The following is a 19028-nucleotide window of genomic DNA, read 5'->3' as shown; positions in this document are numbered from 1 at the left end:
TAAAAATTCTTTATGTTGATAAACTCAGGAATTGAAAATTCTTTACGTTGATAAATCAAAAACTGAAAATTGTTTATGTTGATAAACTCAGGAATCGAAAATTCTTTATGTTGATAAATTCAAGAATCGAAAAATTCTTGATGTTGATAAATCAAAAATTAAAAATTCTTGATGTTGATAAATCAAGAATTGAAAATTCTTGTCGAGTGTTGTAAATTTAAATTTTGTGCTAAAATTTATGAATTTTTATTTCCAGGAATTGCATTTATGCAATTTCTGTTCACTAGAGTATCTACGATTTCATTGGTCAAAATCTAATAAATTTGTTCACATTTCGCCTCGCATTTTCACCTCGTTTAAAGCCTTGTGTACACGATACTAGAAATCGGTCCGAGTTTCGGTTTAAGCCAATCAACTTGCAGCTCTTACAGAAAAGCAGCAGTTTCATTGGCTTAAACCGAAACTCGGACCGATTTCTAGTATCGTGTACACAAGGCTTAAGCCTTGTGTCCACGATGCTAGAACTGCGTCCGAGTTTCGGTTTAAGCCAATGAAACTGCTGCTTTTCTGTAAGAGCTGCTAGTTGATTGGCTTAAACCGAAACTCGGACGCAGTTCTAGCATCGTGGACACCGGGCTTTAAAGCCTTGTGTACACGATACTAGAAATCGGTCCGAGTTTCGGTTTAAGCCAATGAAACTGCTGCTTTTCTGTAAGAGCTGCAAGTTGATTGGCTTAAACCGAAACTCGGACCGATTTCTAGTATCGTGTACACAAGGCTTAAGACAGCCAGTTTTGATTGCTCCGCCAGTTTTGTCAAACACGAGAGAAACAAAAAGAGAAAGAGATAGAAAAGAGACAAAGGAGGAGATAGAAAAGAAGGAAAGCGATAGTGAATGTACTGAATGTGTATTCTCTCTCGTAGGATTTTGACAAAATCGCCTTATGGCCAGACTCTTAATTAGAAGGTCTCTAGTTATGGAGGATTTATCGGTCGAACGCTGGACGCGGTGTGAATCCTCCATTATCTAGCTAGATGATGGGATCGACTTCAGCGTTTCCGGAATCTCGCATGAGATAGGATAGCCGATAGCGCATCTCTTGCGGAACGCATGAACGATGATATCGACCAATCGCGATCGAGTATTTTTTCACCAATGTAGGATTCGAACTTTCGGTGATCTCCGCTGTGATTGGTCGATTCCGCTTCGTTGCAACGTTCCTGCCATATGGCCCCCCTCGATTCGATGTGAACGACGGTTGACTACAGGGCGCTGTTCCAACGCATCGTGGCATTCGTGGCTTAAAGCTAAAGGACGTCGACCAGACGATCCGGTTCTACGAGAAACGTAGGCAAAACCTCAAGACGGACTCTACGGAAGGAAACGGTCCTGCTAGGCTAGAGGCGACCTGAGTGATACCGTAATCGGTGAGACTCGCGGAAGATGGGCAGCGAGGAAGGATTAGGCGTAACCACCGGCCAGCCGAATCTCCACAAGCAGGACCTGTCGAAGCTCGTAAGTTGCGAACGGTCGCGACCGTCTTCGCGCCATTCGCCCGTCGGACGCCCGTCGCCCGCCGCCCGACGCGACTTAACCTCGCTTCGATTCTCGCGTGCTCCGGCACATTGACCGCTGACTCGCCATGGCGATAGCCGAACCCCGGGCCCCTCGGGCACGAGGCTCCTCGTCCGAATCGAACTCGCACGATGCCCTAGCTCTACGGCGAAAGAGAGAGAGAGAGAGAGAGAGAGAGAGAAAAGAAGGACTCGAGACGTCCCTTGTTGTCTCACGGAGTCGCTCGCGAAGAGACCTAATGGCGCGAGTTGCGGACGAGATTGGTATCGCTTCAACGTGAAAATCAACTTTCTCGCCGTGTGTACAAACGTGGAGGATAACGCTGTGATTCGGAAAATGGTGGCCGATCGATCTTTAAATATGTTGCTCTCTCAGCTGTCGCGCAGATCATCAGCTACGAATTTTGGCTGGATTCGGGGAGCGCGCCTATTAGTGCTATTTGATTATTCTATCCTTGTTTTACACCTGATGAGCGATAGAATGATGCAATAGCGCTAATAGTGCGCTCCCCGAACGCAGCTTTTGAGAGAAGAAAATAAATGGGAAGGGGGGGGGGGAGTTATTGGATGCTCATTAGCGTCAATTAAACTGTAGGTAGCTGTAAGAGGGGTAAATTGTCAAACGTGTAGTTTTTTAAATGCTTAAGCATTTAATGTTTGTAGTTTGCAACCTAATTGTTGATTGGTGCACGATGATAGTTTTATTCATTCTCTTGTACACATGGCGATCTTAATCACTTTTTTTCTCCTTTTCTGTTGATATTGCCGGTTTCAAGTTTAATGAAGAATTAATGAAAGTTCCGTGGATAAAATTTAAGTCGAAATAATAATAGAATATCTTACTAGCTCGTGAAACAGTTTATTCTTATTTATTCTTATTTGAATTTGATTTGATCAGTCCTAAAGTATTGCATAAAAAAATATTCATGCTCCTTTTCTTTGATTTTGTGCAGGATGTTAGTAGATTAACTGCGTTGTCGCCTGAAGTGATCAGTAGACAGGCTACAATCAATATTGGTAAGTGTATAAGATTTTTAAGTATTTGGAGTTACATGTATAGGCTATACATATTCTGATATATGCATTATAAGATATAAATAAATGTGTAAACTTGTTACAGGCACTATTGGGCATGTAGCACATGGAAAATCGACAATTGTGAAAGCTATTTCAGGAGTGCAGACTGTTCGTTTTAAGAATGAACTAGAGAGGAATATTACTATTAAACTCGGTGAGTACACTTGAATATATTAATTCTTTTTCCTCATTTAATTTTGAGGGAAGTAAATTTTGCACAAATGTACCTTTCGGAATGCCTCTACGAAGGAGTATTTTTGTAATTATTTAATTTTTTTACCGAGTGAATTATATTATAAGAATGTAGTTCACTCAGTAAAGAAATTAAATAGAACAAATCCTTTAAATGTTACTTTCTGTTAAAAGTAACAATGTTTAGTAATATTAGTGATAAAAAAAAATAATATACGGTAAAATTATTCATATATTCGTTATTTTTAAAGTAATGATGAATGATTATTTAAATTAATAAGATTTGATTTAAATCTTGATTAATTAAATCTTTTAAAATGTGAATTTTGATATGAAAAAAATGAAATAACAGGTAAGTATAGTCTTTATACTGCAAGTTAAAAGTTAATTAGCACTTTACGACTCTGTCTATATTCAAAGATATATATATATATATATATATATATATGTATATATATGTATATATACATATATATGTATATATATAAATCTCATCGACGTTTAATATTAAAACTGTGGTATATGGGAAATCATATTAACATTACGTTAATATCTACTAAAAATTTATGTATATTCTACATCGTTATGCATTATCGCTTGGAGTTTATTTATAAAACAAAATATCTAGTAGGGGGTTTTATGGTGGATGTCTGGCGTGATACTTGTATCCCGAGAGTTAGCATTTATGATATCTATTATTAAAATACAAACCAAAATGATATATCGTATGCTTTAAAAAAATACTGTGTAAAAATGCGCAAAGAAACTTAACTCTCTTTTAATTCGTGAAGCTGTGAGTAGGGTGAAAAGCCGAATATCTCTTAAGAAGATATTAGAATCACACGCTGTCACTATTATTACGTACCACTCGTTCATGGCATGAACAAAGCATCCCGGTGCTATTCATTGCTATCACTCGTCCGGCAAGCCGAGATAAAAGGTGCAAGGAGTGTTGAGGAGGAGGAAAACGGAAACGAAAACAAAACGAAACATAAGAAAAGGAAAAATGAACGGAAAGGGGAGAGTGATCGTTCGAATTAGAAACAAGGGAAAAAAAGATGGAACGAGAAATGACGCTGTTTTAAATGTTTGGCATTGCAGACGCGGTGGATTGCGGTAGCAGCGGTGAATCGGCAGGTATACCTAGCAGCGTAGATTGCAAAACGTCAGCCGTTAGCCAAAAACGACACCTCTCCCCTGCTGGAATCACTGACGCACCGTCGTGCGCCAAGATGCTCAGACTCTTCAACACAGGAGGCCGCAACAACATGTCTCATCGATTGGACAGCCGAAACTCGCTCTGTTCCACTTCTTCCTCCTCCTCATTGATATCGTCTATATCATCGTCATCGTCATCATCTTCATTATCATCATTATCATCGTCGTCGAGACGCTTGCGAACGCGGCAAGTACCCATCACGCAGCAGATGCTCAAAGCGTTCCACAGCAGCTCTCGCACGCGTAGCAAAAGTACAAACGCGAGGGATCCGGGCAGCGATGGCCGACAATCCGACTATGAGGAATTGTCATCCGATGGTAGATTGTCCGCGCGAGAGGACGTTACAATTCCGCGTCTTGAACTGAAGGAGGTGCGAGTGATGTTGTATGATATCATGCGCAGTGAGAAGCATTATAAATCAGCGGCAGTGGCGCCCGACGAGTCCTCTCTTGTGTCCAACAAGAAGACAAAGCTCTGGGAGGTAGAAAGAATCTTGCAGAAGCGCGAACAGAATGGGCAACCGTCCTATCTAATCAAATGGAAAGACTGGGACATTACGTACAATTCGTGGGAACCGTTGCACAATCTCGTCAACTGCGAGGATCTGTTGCGTGAATTTCATAACGAGCAGCAGAAATTGATCGATCAGTTCAAGGCGAAGACGAATTTCTATCCGGACATGTGCGATGTTGAGCTTTTTGTGGATCAACGACGGCAACATAAGAAGATAATATCGATTGTTGAAGCCACATCCGCCGCTGCCGTCGCCGTCGCTGAGGGTGAGGTATACGACGAAATCAGACGTTTCTTAAACAATTCGTCGCAGAGTCTCAGAATGGAGGCAAGGATCAAACGGCAGATATTGCGCATGCTGTTGATCGAGCTGCGGCGCGATCAGCTCGAGTCGCTGCAGGATTGGGAAAACGAGATGAACAGTATTACAAAGGGCAAACCGACGATACAGGTGGAGAACCTGGTGGATCTGGAGAGCGCGCCGCAAGACTTCTACTACATCGACAGCTATTTGCCAGGCGCGGGCGTCATAATACCGGACGATCCGCCGATCGGTTGCGAATGCGACGGCGAGTGCGGGACCGGCAAAAAGTCCGGCTGCTGTTTCGCGCAGGACGGTGTCACGTCGTTGCCGTACACGTCAGCGCGCCGGATACGCGTGCCCCTGGGTACACCTATCTACGAGTGCAACAAACGTTGTGCCTGCGACGCGTTGACCTGTCCGAATCGGGTGGTGCAGCAAGGTACCGGCACGCAATTGTGCATTTTCCGTACGAGCAATGGACGTGGATGGGGCGTGCGTACCCGGCGCGCGATCAAGAAAGGCACTTTCGTTACCCAATACGTTGGTGAGGTGATTAGTAATGAGGAAGCGGAGAAGCGCGGTAAAAAATACAATTTGACCGGTCGTACATATCTCTTCGATCTCGACTACAACGAAACTGACCAGTGTCCGTACACCGTGGACGCTGCCATGTACGGCAACGTCTCGCACTTCATCAATCACTCGTGCGACCCCAATCTCGGAGTCTACGCAATCTGGATCAACTGCCTGGACCCAAATCTGCCGAATCTCGCACTGTTTGCTATCAAAGACATCAAGCAGAACGAGGAACTCACGTTCGATTATATGTGCCAGACGCCACGCGACAACGCGAAGAGGCAACAGCTGCTGGAAGACAAACCGGAGAGCGGAAGTGCCGCTACGAAAAATAGGATGCTTTGCAAGTGCGGCGCCGCGACGTGCCGGCGGTATTTGTTTTAAGGAGCCTGCCTGCCGCGTAACTTTCACGAGCGTCAATTGTTGACCTTGATTAACTCTCTCAATCCTCTTTCTTTTTTTTGTATATATTACCGAGTTAGCGATGACTATAATTTGAAAAGAAAAAATGCACTATGATTGGAATAGTAACTCGACCAAACAGTTATAGTTACTTCAAACTTATAGTCTGCGGTTATCTTCTTAAATTTATTTAACTTGAAAGTGATTTTATTGTCGTATGTAATCGCGGCAATTTCCCAAGTTTTAATAAATTATCTATGTTCCTTTAAGTGCTGAATGCTAAAATAATTAATCAATATTATAAAAATGAAACAGTCTTTCAAGCGAGGTAATAAATAAAAGAAAAATTTTGAAAACTTAATAACTGAAGTTACTATTGTGTCTCATTGTAGCATGTACATTGTAGCATGTATTGTGTTCATAATTCACAATTGGTGACAATATGTCGATGTGACAATGTGTCGAAATACGATGACAATGATTAAAAATTTACCTTCATTTTTTGACGTCTGCCAAACAAATGGGACTTTAAAGTACAAACTTGCAAACTTTAAATTGTGAGAAAATCGTCGTGTATGGGTTAGTGGAGAGTCGTGGATGAGCATAGAAGAAGAAAATAATGCTAGGAGCTTAACTAGGAGATGGATGTGACTGCACATAGACATTTTATGTGAATATATTGCCATCGAATAATAATAATGTTGAGTTTCTTGAATTGTTATGTGGTATGTATACTGAATTGTTATAAGAGAGTGTGACAAAGCTGTTTGTCAGTTTTGTTTTAATACGTTCTATGCTCATTTTTATATTCAGCTAATTGTACAAAAGTTAGACGCAAACGCGAGAAATATGAGGTAAAAATTCGCGTTTTTTAATCGCGTGGTAACGTGGGGGTAGTATCAAGTGGCTTTTATTGTATAATTGGTCATATATTTTGTATATTAATGTTGTTTTTTTAGTTTCTTTTTTTCTTTTCTTAGAGAACGCAAGTATATATTCCTTGCGTGTATCTATAATATACGTATTACATTTTGGATGCATCAAGTTTGCAGTGTCTTCTGATTAGACTTTCGAAGAAAGTCGAGAACCTTGTTTGTTTCACCTTTTAAATCTTAATGATTCATATTTAATTAAATGATTAGAGACATTTAAAGAAACAAAGTTAAAGGGGGGAAAACAAAGACCTTCTCGAAAGAAGACAAGAGACGTTGCGAATGTGAGTCATTCACCTGAGCGCATAAATCATATATTAAAAAATGATACTGCTATAGTGAAAACGTGTGCTGACACATTCTCGGTGTCTTAATGTTCACCTCAGCACATTGATTGTAATATCATCATAATTTATATTATAGCAGCGCGTCATAGAATTTATGAATATTTATTTTGTTTTTGCTCGCCACACAACCGCGAGTGTTCAATAATTTGTCCGTGGGTGCAACTAGGGTCTTTATTTATAGAGTAAAGAAATAGAATCTTTGGTACTGCATTTCTGGAATGCGTCGTCCGATTTAATATGTAAATTTTACGATAAACGCGATTCAACGCCACGGGCAAAGAAGTGTTCTATTTTTATTCCAAGAAATTGCGTGTTCCAATTACTTCTATATTGTATATTTTGTACGGTAATTGATAGTCACTAGTAAATCTTCGTAAGGGTTTCTGGAGATTGGTGTAATGCCGGGAGTCGACTGTTTACATTCTGAATAGGCAATTTAGTGCAGGTAATTAATTAAGGTACACATTACACAATGTATAAAGCCTAATTCGACAAATTCTTTATAGTGAAGAGTTTGATCGCGTTGAAAGATTTGCCAAGAATTTCTCTGTGTAGCAGTGATTCGATTAAATTTCCACTAAAAAATATCGAAATGGAACACGTTACTGCGTGCTTTATTGCTCAAATATGCTTTTTTGTAACAATATCACGCAATTAATAGTACGGTAGTAAATGGTTATTATTGCATTGCAGTATTAAATAATTAATGTTTTACGTTGTCATCGTATCTTTTGATTGCTACCACATCGGAACGTAAAGGGTCGACGTAAATTTATATACATGCGTTAGTTGTTAAAAATAAATCATTACTTTTAAGTTGTATGTCGTCTTAGAGCTTCAGGACTGTTTCGGAATATATATGCCACTCTGTCGTCATATTCTCTTCACAGAGAATCTTAATCGATGACTATTTTCTTACGTCTTTTCACGCGCGAAACATCACGAAAATACATTTTATATTTATGGCCTACGACACTGTTTATACGTACAAGTCGGTAATATAAGAGATTAAACAGTTAATAGTTAAGAAAGCATAAGATTCCTGTAAGATACTATAAGATTCGTGCACATGTCGTTGTCTTGTCGATGGATGAATCTGAAAATAAAATCTCGCACGAGGTGAATTACAATGTCGCGTTTATCTCTTTTGATAAAATTAATCTATTATCGCAGAAAGAGTCTATGACATGATATAGTCGGTTTATTTTTCCATGGAACGAGTCGATGAGATTATTTTTGATGACATTTCGATATAGTAATGTAACACATATAGCTAATTTTAGCTTAGAATTTTTATGATGAATCAAGGAAGCCGTCTGACGAATGTAGGCGACAAGCAACGAGAAACGTGGAGTATCAGAGAACATTATCTGAAAAATGTTTGTTTTTTTTATATATATGTATGCTTTTGGTATTAAAATTCTTACAATTTATTCCGAAGAATTTATTTTAAAAGTCGACGCGTGCAGCGCTTGATTAGTCCCTTTCTGTGAAAAAAAATCCTAGTAAGCTCAAAAAGAAAGAAGACTGAAGGAACGAGTTGTCTGATTGCTCTTTTTTATTTCAGGATACGCAAATGCGAAGATTTACGAGTGTGAAAGTCCGAAATGTCCTCGACCTGGACGCTACATATCCGGTGGGTCTAGCAAAGATGACTCCTTTCCTTGCATGCGCCCGATTTGCTCAGGACGATTCCAATTGGTACGGCACGTCTCCTTTGTCGATTGTCCTGGACACGATATTCTTATGGCGACTATGCTTAACGGAGCAGCTGTTATGGACGCCGCCTTGCTTTTAATCGGTAAATAATATATTTTTTTGTACTGATTATACGAAATTTATTTGTTCCGTTCTTTCTCTAAAGTAATAAGCTCTTTTACTGAATTGTAGCTGGCAACGAGTCATGCCCGCAGCCTCAAACGTCGGAGCATTTGGCCGCTATCGAAATTATGAAACTTAAGCACATAGTCATCTTGCAAAACAAGATCGACTTGGTTAAAGAAGCGCAAGCCAAGGAGCAATACGAGCAAATTTTGAAGTTTATTCAAGGTTACTTGCCATTATTGCTAATACATAACGACGCACACGCGCATCTGTGTTTACATTTTATTTGCATAATTTTAAATCAGGAACGGTGGCGGAAGGCGCTCCAATAATTCCGATTTCGGCGCAACTAAAATACAATATTGAAGTACTGTGCGAGTACATTACCAAGAAAATCCCGGTGCCAATGAGAGATTTTACGTCTGAGCCTCGATTGATCGTTATCCGATCTTTTGATGTGAATAAGCCGGGCTGCGAGGTGGACGACTTGAAGGGCGGGGTCGCTGGTGGTAGCATCCTCAGAGGAGTGTTGAAAGTATGAGTTAGATCAGTCTTAAACCAGGTTAATTTCTCCGAAACGTATCATAAATACCACTTTTGTCACAGGTTGGTATGGAAATTGAAGTTCGTCCAGGATTAGTGTCCAAGGATAGCGAGGGCAAGCTGACCTGTCGTCCGATATTCTCGCGCATCGTGTCACTGTTCGCCGAACAGAATGAACTGCAATTTGCTGTACCTGGTGGTCTAATTGGTAAATAATATTCATCGTAGATGTTCCTTATTAATTACTCTAATATGAACAGAATCGTAGCATGTCTTAATCATTTTATAAGAGTAATAAATTATGTATAAGGTGTCGGGACCAAGATCGAGCCTACTCTGTGCCGTGCTGATCGTCTAGTTGGGCAAATTCTTGGAAGTGTCGGCGCATTGCCACAGATATTCATCGAGCTGGAAATCTCGTATTATTTATTGAAACGTTTATTAGGTGTCCGAACCGAAGGTGATAAAAAGGGCGCTAGGGTAAGTCCATTTGTAGCATTCTATACAATCTTAAAGATCTATGTTATTGCATTCTAAAATTAATATATGTTTCTGTAAAACTACATGATTTTAAGACTATCTGTAATTAATATTATCGTAAATATTGCAAAAGTTTTAAGGCTATAGAGAATATTTTATGTAATATTTTGTTCTCTCATGTACACTTGTTATATGTATATAGTTTCTGATTATGTACAATTCGTAGTTAGATCTAGCTTTGTTTTTCTCTAAAATTATGCTTATTCTATAGATAAAAGGATTTTAATTTTTTTTATTGCTTTTGTTGTAAATATCTCGATAGGTACCGAAACTGTCGAGGGGAGAGGTACTGCTGGTAAATATCGGATCTTTAAGCACCGGTGGCAGAGTGTTGGCTACTCGCGCCGACTTAGCAAAGATCAGCTTGACGAATCCAGTGTGCACGGAGATCGACGAGAAGATTGCGTTGTCCAGACGAGTGGAGAAGCACTGGCGTCTGATCGGATGGGGACAGATTTGCGGCGGTCAAACAATAGATCCTATTCTGGATCGGAAATAATGGGGATATTTGGGGTCCAGCTTCCCTCAAAAGCATTATTTCTACGATCTGTTTACAACGCCGTTGCTGGCGTCGTGTACGAAATATTTGTAATAAAAATTTGAAGCTAATCCTGCCATCTATTCATCTAATGGAGCCACACTTGAAGTCGAACCCTGGTCTCCCTCAGGAAATAATTGGGCCTTAACATTCCTTAGTTTCCTAAAGGTTCTATAATATAGAATTTTTTTACAGGAATGGGTTACTAACTCACTGTCCAAGTCTCATCCTGAAAGGCAATGAGTGTTTCATGTAGTTATCAGTCACATGCACAATCTTTAACTAGAAAAACCAGGAAGATTTCAGGGCCTTCCTTAGTTTACGGAAATTACTAATTTTTAAGATACATGAGATGAGGAATCGAACTTGAGATTCGTCAATTACAAATTTACCGCTTCCGCAGGGAACCCTATCAGGAATCCCAGACTAACATGATCTTAAATAAATATTACAGAAATTGTTAGATAAGTATTACAAAAGTTTAACGTAATTTGGTTAAAAAACAATACTATATATTGTGGCAATGCCGATCTCGGAATTAAAACGCGATAACGCAAACAACAGATTTCAGCATATTGTCAGAAACTTTGTATTTTCATGTCATGTTTATTTTTCGATTGTGATACTTGTCGAGGTGACCGCAACCGTGAGACTCTTGTCGAGGTGATCGCAGTAGTTTAAAACGATAAGCTAAACGTAACGTAACATTATGCAGTCACAGTCTGAAAATATGGAAAATGTGCCTACGGGAAATGAGCCTACGGAAAATGTGCCTACAGAAAATAAGCCTACGGAAAATGTGCAAACGAAAGGGGTAGATGCGATTAAATTTGTTGCCAACCAAGCGCAGGACGTATCCATCAACATGTCAGGCATAACAGAGATAGCAATGGAGGTTTTTCTTATCTTTTGTGAAAATTTGATTTTACTAATCCGCAATATTTTGACAATTTATTCGTAAACCTTGAGAAAGCGAAAATATTTAAAAGTTTCGATTATAAGTCAGACGCGCAGTTTCAATTTATATGACGTTATTATTTCTGTAATCTCTATAATTTTAAGAAATGAGATACTTAGTATTGATCATGAACGAAGTGCTACATCGAACGAAAACTGAGAAAAATATTAATTCTTTCTCGGACGTTCAAAATCGTTCTTTTTAACACAAGTAATATGAAAACGATATATCCGTCAGTATAGTTTATATACATCTCGATATATATGAATATATTCAGCGAAAATTTAAAACTTATTTATTTATGATTCGAGAATATTACAAAAAATCTGCCGATATTTTAAAATATAAATTATCTTGTTATATACAATTTCATAATGTCAACTTTTTATTAGAATTTCACGATTGTAGAAAAAGTACGCCGCTAAATGAGATCTTATTTTGCATAGGTGATAACTTATATGGTTCGTAATTACGAAAATCTAAATTTCGGTGAGGTCACATCTCGTTACGTGCGATTGTCATCCGGATTTCACCCCAAACCGAACGACCTCAGAGCAGCGGACTGGCTATTTGTGTTAAATACATTGAATTTTGCACTCTGGACCCGAAAGGATGAGCAGGAATGGAAAGTTCATGGACTAACTGGCTACATGGGATTGTGCACTGCTATTAAAAGGGCTATAGACGTGAATATATTTATTCAGCTTTACGTGATGTTGTTAAAACACTAATATTTCGCTTGTCAATATGTCTCAATAATGCCTTCGAGTACCTAATCAAATTTAACATTTTAATACTAATCGTACATTGTTTTCTACGACGTGACTTATCTGTGCTTGTCTTCTATAAATATTGACTTTGCTAACAACATTGCCTCTATTTCCGTTGGCCCAATTTTCATCGGTTAACACTAACTTTTTTTTTTCTACCAATGATTCTCTGTTAACGATTGATTTATCCGTTCATTGTTTTATTTTGTTGTTATGACTTGTGCGATCTGCTTCGATTTGTGCGTTACATTCTGACGTTTGCCACTTGTATCTGTTATTTGAAATAATAATTTTTATTAAAGTTTGAAGCATCAACGTACAATAAAAGTATACGTAAATTAAAAGTATCAACTTTTTATACTTTGTTTTCTCCGCTTCATGAATTTCGACGAAAGATTTACTGAATTTTGCAAATTATTTTTTACTTTATCTTTCTTTCCATCCTGCGATATAATGAAAAAAATATTTAATGTAAAATTTGTACTTATTTAAAATGCTTTATATTACGCAGTTACCAAATTGTTTTTAAAGTATTTCTTGCAGCAAATGAGTGTCCTTCCATCTGGCAAGCGCCTCTTCATGTAACATTTTGTAAATAACTTCGTATCATCCAAAAGTCCTGCGCGAAATTAATTATAGATAATAAAATTAAATCTTTTAATTTCTTCAAACGATTGTACGATGATAATTCATGATTGAGAACATTATAATTGAAAATGTAGTCTTCACTATTTTTTCAATCTTTTCTCATAGCATTACTTTTCATTTTTGCTGTCTCTTTATTTATTCTCTCGTTATAATCTTCTATAAATTTTTGACGACGAATGTCTATACGCTGTAGTAAAACTTTTTGTTTCGCAATATCTCTTTCTTGAAACTGCTGCTTTTTTTTCCATCTGAAATTCGCCAATGGTAGGATTTTCTTTCCGAATAAATTTTTACTTGCTTACGAGAATTATTAAATTAAATTAAATCACTACTTGTACATCGAAAATATCGCGTGACATGCTTTATTGTTTTCTTTCTATATGAAACAATATTACGTACCTTTCTTCCATTTCTTTCTGCTTCCGTTGCTCGATATCCAATAGTCGCTTCTCCTTGGCTTTCTTTCGTGCTTTGTCCTTTTTCTTCCAATCCACCAGCGTATCGATTACTTTACGTCGAGCGATCTCCGTCGCAATTTTGCATTTCTGCCGAATTTGCTCGGCCCGTTTTTCATATTTTATGTTTATCAATCTTCGTTCTTCTTGCCTAATGAGCCTTAACAATTTCAATCTACGCCTCGTCCTGCACGCTCGCTCTTTTAGCTTCCGGATTCTCAATTCTTCCTGGAACTGCTGTTGCTGCACGAGACGCTGTCTCTCGCTAGCCAGTTTCTCTCTCTCCTTCAATCTGAATTTATAATAAAACAGATTCTGTTAATAATAATATATTTATATTCAAGAAAAGGATATTGCGAAGTAAAAAGTGTATGTTTAAGATGAAGATACATCTCTTTCTCGTCTGAAAAAACCTGCCAATTAAAAATGATATTTTCTTTGCCAAACAATTGCGAATTATACCTTTCCGCTTCTTTGCGCGCCTGGTCCTCAGCGAAACGCAAAGCTATTCTCTCGACGAATAGACGGTCTCTTCTTCTCAGCTCTCTCTTTATACGATCAGCGTGTACCTGCCTCAGATATTTCCTATACCCATTGTAATCGCGCAGCGAACACTTCACGTCCATACCGTCCGTGATTAGGTCAGCTTTCAGTAGACACCTCTGATTAATTGGTCTAGAGAAGAACTCGAACAGATGTTCGTCGTGCAAGGGTTCATAAGGGAATTTGGTCTCGTGGCAATAAGGGTCGCTCAGATCAAATTTTAATTTCGGCCCCCACAATTTCTTTCCTACTTTGCGTCGCGTGAAGCTGTAAGCGCCCTTCGGTCCAGGTATCATAGGTATCTTATGTTCCAAAGGCATCATCTTCCACCCTGGTAGACCAAACCCGGGCACGGCGCCCTTCGGCTTGGGAACCGCCTCGGCAAACCGTTCTAAATCCCTGTGTCAATTAATAATTTTTAATTCGCAAATGTATTATCTTTTATATATTTCTATATTATTTTTAAAATATATATATTTCTTTTGTATACACGAAAAGTGGCGACAATTAATCGGTAAATAATAATATTTAAATCTGAGAAGTTTGATAAATTCAACTATCATTCAAAACTGATATAATTGAAAGAAGAGATGAGCCAGTCACTTTTAATGTTAATATTATTAGTTTCGTGTATCAATCTGGACTTAATTTTAAGTTCTTAGAGTTTGCTTTGAAACGCGAATAAATCTACTAACGTTTAAGAATTTTTACTATTCTAAATTGTAAATTTAAGATATATACGAAATCTTTGTTTTTAATTTATTTTTAATTTGTATAACTGGAAATTTGCATTTAAAATATTAGATATTGCAAATAAAAAATATCTAGTATTGATTATATATAGGTTAAACTCCACAAAAATTACAGAAAAACAATACTTACGTAATTCTTTTAATTCCGATCATAATGCTATTGATTCATATACAAGGTGAATAATTCATATCGTAAATTTAGTATATTAGTCTTATTTTTTCACAGCATATTTGAATACATAATAGTGCACAAAATTATATATATTTTGACAATGTCGTGCACGCATGCAAATTCTGCATTTACTTGTTTTCGTTCACTTGTTTGATATAAACCGTTAAAAAAAATTATCACGATGTGTTCCATGCCATCATTTATTAAAATTTTTAGATAAGTAATGTTTGTAACATATGTCTGTAATATAAAATATTCATACAATTAATAATTAATTTTTTAAATATGTATATATTTATTTTTCTGTATATGTATACGTGTATTATTTATCTGTATTTCTATGCAGGCAAGATAAATCTCAAGTCCTTAAAAAAATTCGATAACCGCGTAAATCATATTCCATTTTAATTTTATTGAACATGATATGTAGTAAACTCTGTCTCCATAATTTTGTTACATTGTATCATTGGTTTTTTTTTTCAATTTAAACGTGGTTGAAATTTTTCATTTTTTGAGACTAACGTGTAATGCTTGCGATAGGATGGGAAGCCAATGTGGAGCCCTATGTTTTATAAGGACCTATCTATGACAGATATGAAAAACATATTCCGGGGTGATGACAATAATTACATTCCACGCATATCTGAAAGATTAGAGATTTTGCACGACATTGGAGAAATTTTATTGGACAGCTACAAAGGTATAAACTATCACATGACAAAATTTTACATACACGATTTTATAGCATTTTCGTTTATTTCATATAACTCGTCTAGGACCGATCTGTTTTTTCTTTTCTCTCTGGAAAAAGGGAGGAAAAGTTGTCTGTTGGAATCACTAAAGTATCGTCAGATATTTAAAATACTATTTTTAATGAAGCAATTTATATTTTATATGAAAATATGTTAATTCATATTACAATTATAAAGTATTAAATTGGAAATAGCGGAGAAAAATTAACGGAACTAGAGCTCTTTGTCGAGAAACAGATGTTGTCACGAAGAAAAGAAAATCAACGATCTAAATTGACTTGTAATATAAAATCAATATTTCTCGTTTTATTCTCGATTATATAGATGACTCAAAAGTTCATGAAAGTCCTGGATGGGGTATATTGAAAAAATATATATCTTTAATTAGTAAATCTTAAATCTCAAATACTTAATTATTTGATGAGGATAAGATTTCGTTTTGTCAGGTACTTTCAGCGAATGTATCAGATTATGTGAACACGATGCCGCGAAGTTGTTGCTTATACTTAAGAAATTCCCGTCGTACGATGACAGTCTAACAAAATACGGCGAACAACCAGGTATTTATGAATGATGAAGAATATGCGATATTATATAGAGAGAGGTCCTGAAATCAAAATAATATCGTAAAATTAGATTGGTCTGTAATTTCGAGCACATTTTGAAAGAATTTTAAATCAAGATTCGATAAATATATTTGAACATATACCTGATCAACGAGAATGCTCTTGTATGTCACGAGCCATTTCAGTTACCGCATAAAAACGCGAAGTTTGTAAGTAATGTATAGGGAAGGGAAGGGAGGGCTAAGTCTCTCTAATATAAAATCTCCTGGATAGAGATCTTTGACTGATGATAATTAAAATAATATATCACATTTGTGATGTAAATATAGTTTAATAATATAATGCATTTGTCTCAAACTTCCTTTTAGTTTGTTTGTACAATAAAGCTATGATATTGACAGCCAGCATGGTGACCTACTTTGGTCCAAAGCATAGGCTTAATCTAAAATGGGCAAATGAGAAACCTCCTACGATATTTGCCGATTATCGTGTTCCTCAGATTTTTAATCATTTTAAGGCTCTTGTTTATAGTAAGAATTTTTTGGACAAACTTGAAGAAAAGGGTAAGACACTTGTCATTCTTTATCAATATCAGCTTCTCCACGAAGTTTCATTCTCTGAATATTATATTAAATACATAAAAATTACTGTGTTTCTTTAATTATGCTCTTTCGATAGATATAATACCTACGAAATACTACTGATATATAGCAATAAACTATGTTGCAGAGAATACAAGTCATTATTTTTCGCAAATATTATTTTTCCTATTAGTTTCTGTCGTTTTTTTTTCTAGAAAAAAGAGACTTATATAGATTATTAATTTTTATCTAATATATCCTTTGCTTTAGTTTTATAAATTTTTTGTTATCACATTTATTCATGTATTTATTCGACTTTTCTTACTATGCTGACTACGATATTTTACATAAAAGTTTTCATGTAAGAAATATTTTTCGCCAAAGGATCTTTTTGCCAATTATAATTTCTATATGGAAGATTTATCGTATTTATCACAACAAAACTCATCACACACACACACACACACACACACACACACACACACAAAATATTTTCTTGTAGACGGATTGCTGACGCATGGGAGCAGAGAAGAATTAGAGATATTCTGTTGTTCGATAATCATAGCAAGATACGTGAAAAAGATGGTGATGGACATGTGCGAGATCTACACAGAACAAGACAAAATACCCGAAATATGTCTACCTAGTTTTGATTGCATGTGTCTGGTTGACAACTTTCTGTGGGACTATCGACAAGTACACGATATGGAATTGAAGAAGAGCATATTATGCAAGATCTCCACTGACCAATATTAATACAATTTGTATTGTCACAAATCGTACATTGAATGATACCTTTTCTCACGTTTTATTCATACTATATACATCACACTTTGAAAATAATGGAAAGCAAACATGACACGGTCGATTCTAATTTTATAATTCTCGATTAAGATTGATTTTTTTAAAGAAAACGTTTTTTAGCATTTTGATAATATGGACAAAATTACTTGTAATAATATATTAACATATTAATATATTAATATGTTAATATATGATATATAATAATGTATAATGTAAAAGTTTCAAATAATTCAATTTTTCTTTTAAAATGTTAGTATTAAATCCTACAGAGAATTTGGATATTATTTCTATAATGCTTATTGCATGTTACAGCGAATGTAGAAAAATAATTGTTACTAAAATTTCTCACTTTCATTGTATTCGTAGGATTTTATAATTAAAGTTTTTATTACAATAACAAAAAATTTTGATTTTTTAAATATGAAACACTTCCGCAATATATTGAATTATTTAAATTAAAATTAATATCTAAAATTATTATTTCTTCAATTGATAACATGCACATTTTCTTCTACTGTTTCGAATTTTAAACGCGGTGTGATATTATTTACTACTAACAATAACAATACAATACGTTTAGTAAAGATATTTCAATTTCGAAAAGGTACATAATTTTTTTTTTAATGATTTATACTTTTCATTTTCTTTAAATATATTGTATTCTTGCTTTCTAATTTTTATTTCCTCCTTTTCGCCACATGCATGTACGCCACATTGTATATACACGCCACGTACATATACAGTATATACACGTATACGTATTTGTACTTTTTATTGTTTCATTTCTCGATATTAGAAATAAACCAATAAGCAAGTACAATTATGAGAAACAAGAAAATAGACCATTAATTAATAGTATCCATCAACATGTCAGGCATAACAGAGATAGCAATGGTTTTTCTTATCTTTTTTGAAAATTTGATTTTACTAATCCGCAATATTTTGACAATTTATTCGTAAACCTTGAGAAAGCGAGAATATTTAAAAGTTTAGATTATAAGTCAGACGCGCGGTTTTAATTTATATGACGTTATTATTTCTGTAATCTCTATAATTTTAAGAAATGAGATACTTAGTATTGATCATGAACGATGTGCTACATCGAACGAAAACTGAGAAAAATATTATTAATTCTTTCTCGGACGTTCAAAATCGTTCTTTTTAACACAAAGAATATGAAAACGATATATCCGTCAGTACAGTGTATATACATCTGGATATATATGAATATATTCAGCGAAAATTTAAAACTCTCTTTTATTTATTTATGATTCGAGAATATTTTACAAAAAATCTGCCGATTTAACTTTTCACTGTTTTTATTTAAATGTACATACGATATTTTAAAATATAAATTATCTTGTTATATACAATTTCATAATGTCAACTTTTTATTAGAATTTCACGATTGTAGAAAAAGTACGCCGCTAAATGAGATCTTGTTT

The 19028-nt window shown here is 35.9% G+C and overlaps 3 protein-coding genes across 5 annotated transcripts; 2 read left to right on the top strand and 1 right to left on the bottom strand.

Moving 5' to 3' along the window:
* Nucleotides 1-1243: 1243 nt before the first annotated feature.
* Nucleotides 1244-10653, top strand: Su(var)3-9 (suppressor of variegation 3-9). 2 transcript variants are annotated; one of them, XM_071697516.1, is made up of 9 exons: nt 1264-1516; nt 2529-2592; nt 2696-2806; nt 8705-8938; nt 9028-9186; nt 9267-9496; nt 9568-9712; nt 9815-9984; nt 10307-10653. In XM_071697516.1, exons 1-9 carry the CDS (start codon nt 1445-1447, stop codon nt 10541-10543), a joined length of 1422 nt encoding a protein of 473 aa, XP_071553617.1. In that variant the 5' UTR covers nt 1264-1444; the 3' UTR covers nt 10544-10653. The 2 variants fall into 2 exon arrangements, with proteins under 2 accessions (XP_071553616.1, XP_071553617.1); XM_071697515.1 differs by lacking the exons at nt 8705-8938; nt 9028-9186; nt 9267-9496; ... (1 more) ...; nt 9815-9984; nt 10307-10653 and adding an exon at nt 3946-8570 and having other exon boundaries at nt 1244-1516.
* Nucleotides 10654-10757: 104 nt separating this feature from the next.
* Nucleotides 10758-17915, top strand: LOC139767849 (queuosine 5'-phosphate N-glycosylase/hydrolase-like). 2 transcript variants are annotated; one of them, XM_071697531.1, is made up of 6 exons: nt 10758-11477; nt 11987-12226; nt 15421-15580; nt 16079-16192; nt 16567-16761; nt 17282-17915. In XM_071697531.1, exons 1-6 carry the CDS (start codon nt 11292-11294, stop codon nt 17533-17535), a joined length of 1149 nt encoding a protein of 382 aa, XP_071553632.1. In that variant the 5' UTR covers nt 10758-11291; the 3' UTR covers nt 17536-17915. The 2 variants fall into 2 exon arrangements, with proteins under 2 accessions (XP_071553632.1, XP_071553633.1); XM_071697532.1 differs by lacking the exon at nt 16567-16761.
* LOC139767854 (uncharacterized) lies at nt 13150-14294 on the bottom strand. Its single transcript, XM_071697539.1, has 2 exons — nt 13876-14294; nt 13150-13705 (listed from the first exon to the last, which is right to left on the bottom strand). Exons 1-2 carry the CDS (start codon nt 14277-14279, stop codon nt 13321-13323), a joined length of 789 nt encoding a protein of 262 aa, XP_071553640.1. The 5' UTR covers nt 14280-14294; the 3' UTR covers nt 13150-13320.
* Nucleotides 17916-19028: the final 1113 nt, after the last annotated feature.

This window comes from Temnothorax nylanderi, unplaced genomic scaffold (genome assembly GCF_030848795.1).
Source record: "Temnothorax nylanderi isolate EJ_2023f unplaced genomic scaffold, tnyl_v1.0 TNYL_tig0012_pilon, whole genome shotgun sequence".
NCBI classification, from domain to species: Eukaryota; Metazoa; Arthropoda; class Insecta; order Hymenoptera; family Formicidae; genus Temnothorax; species Temnothorax nylanderi.
Note: the sequence above shows the minus strand (reverse complement) of the source record. Positions and strands in the feature narration are given on the sequence as shown.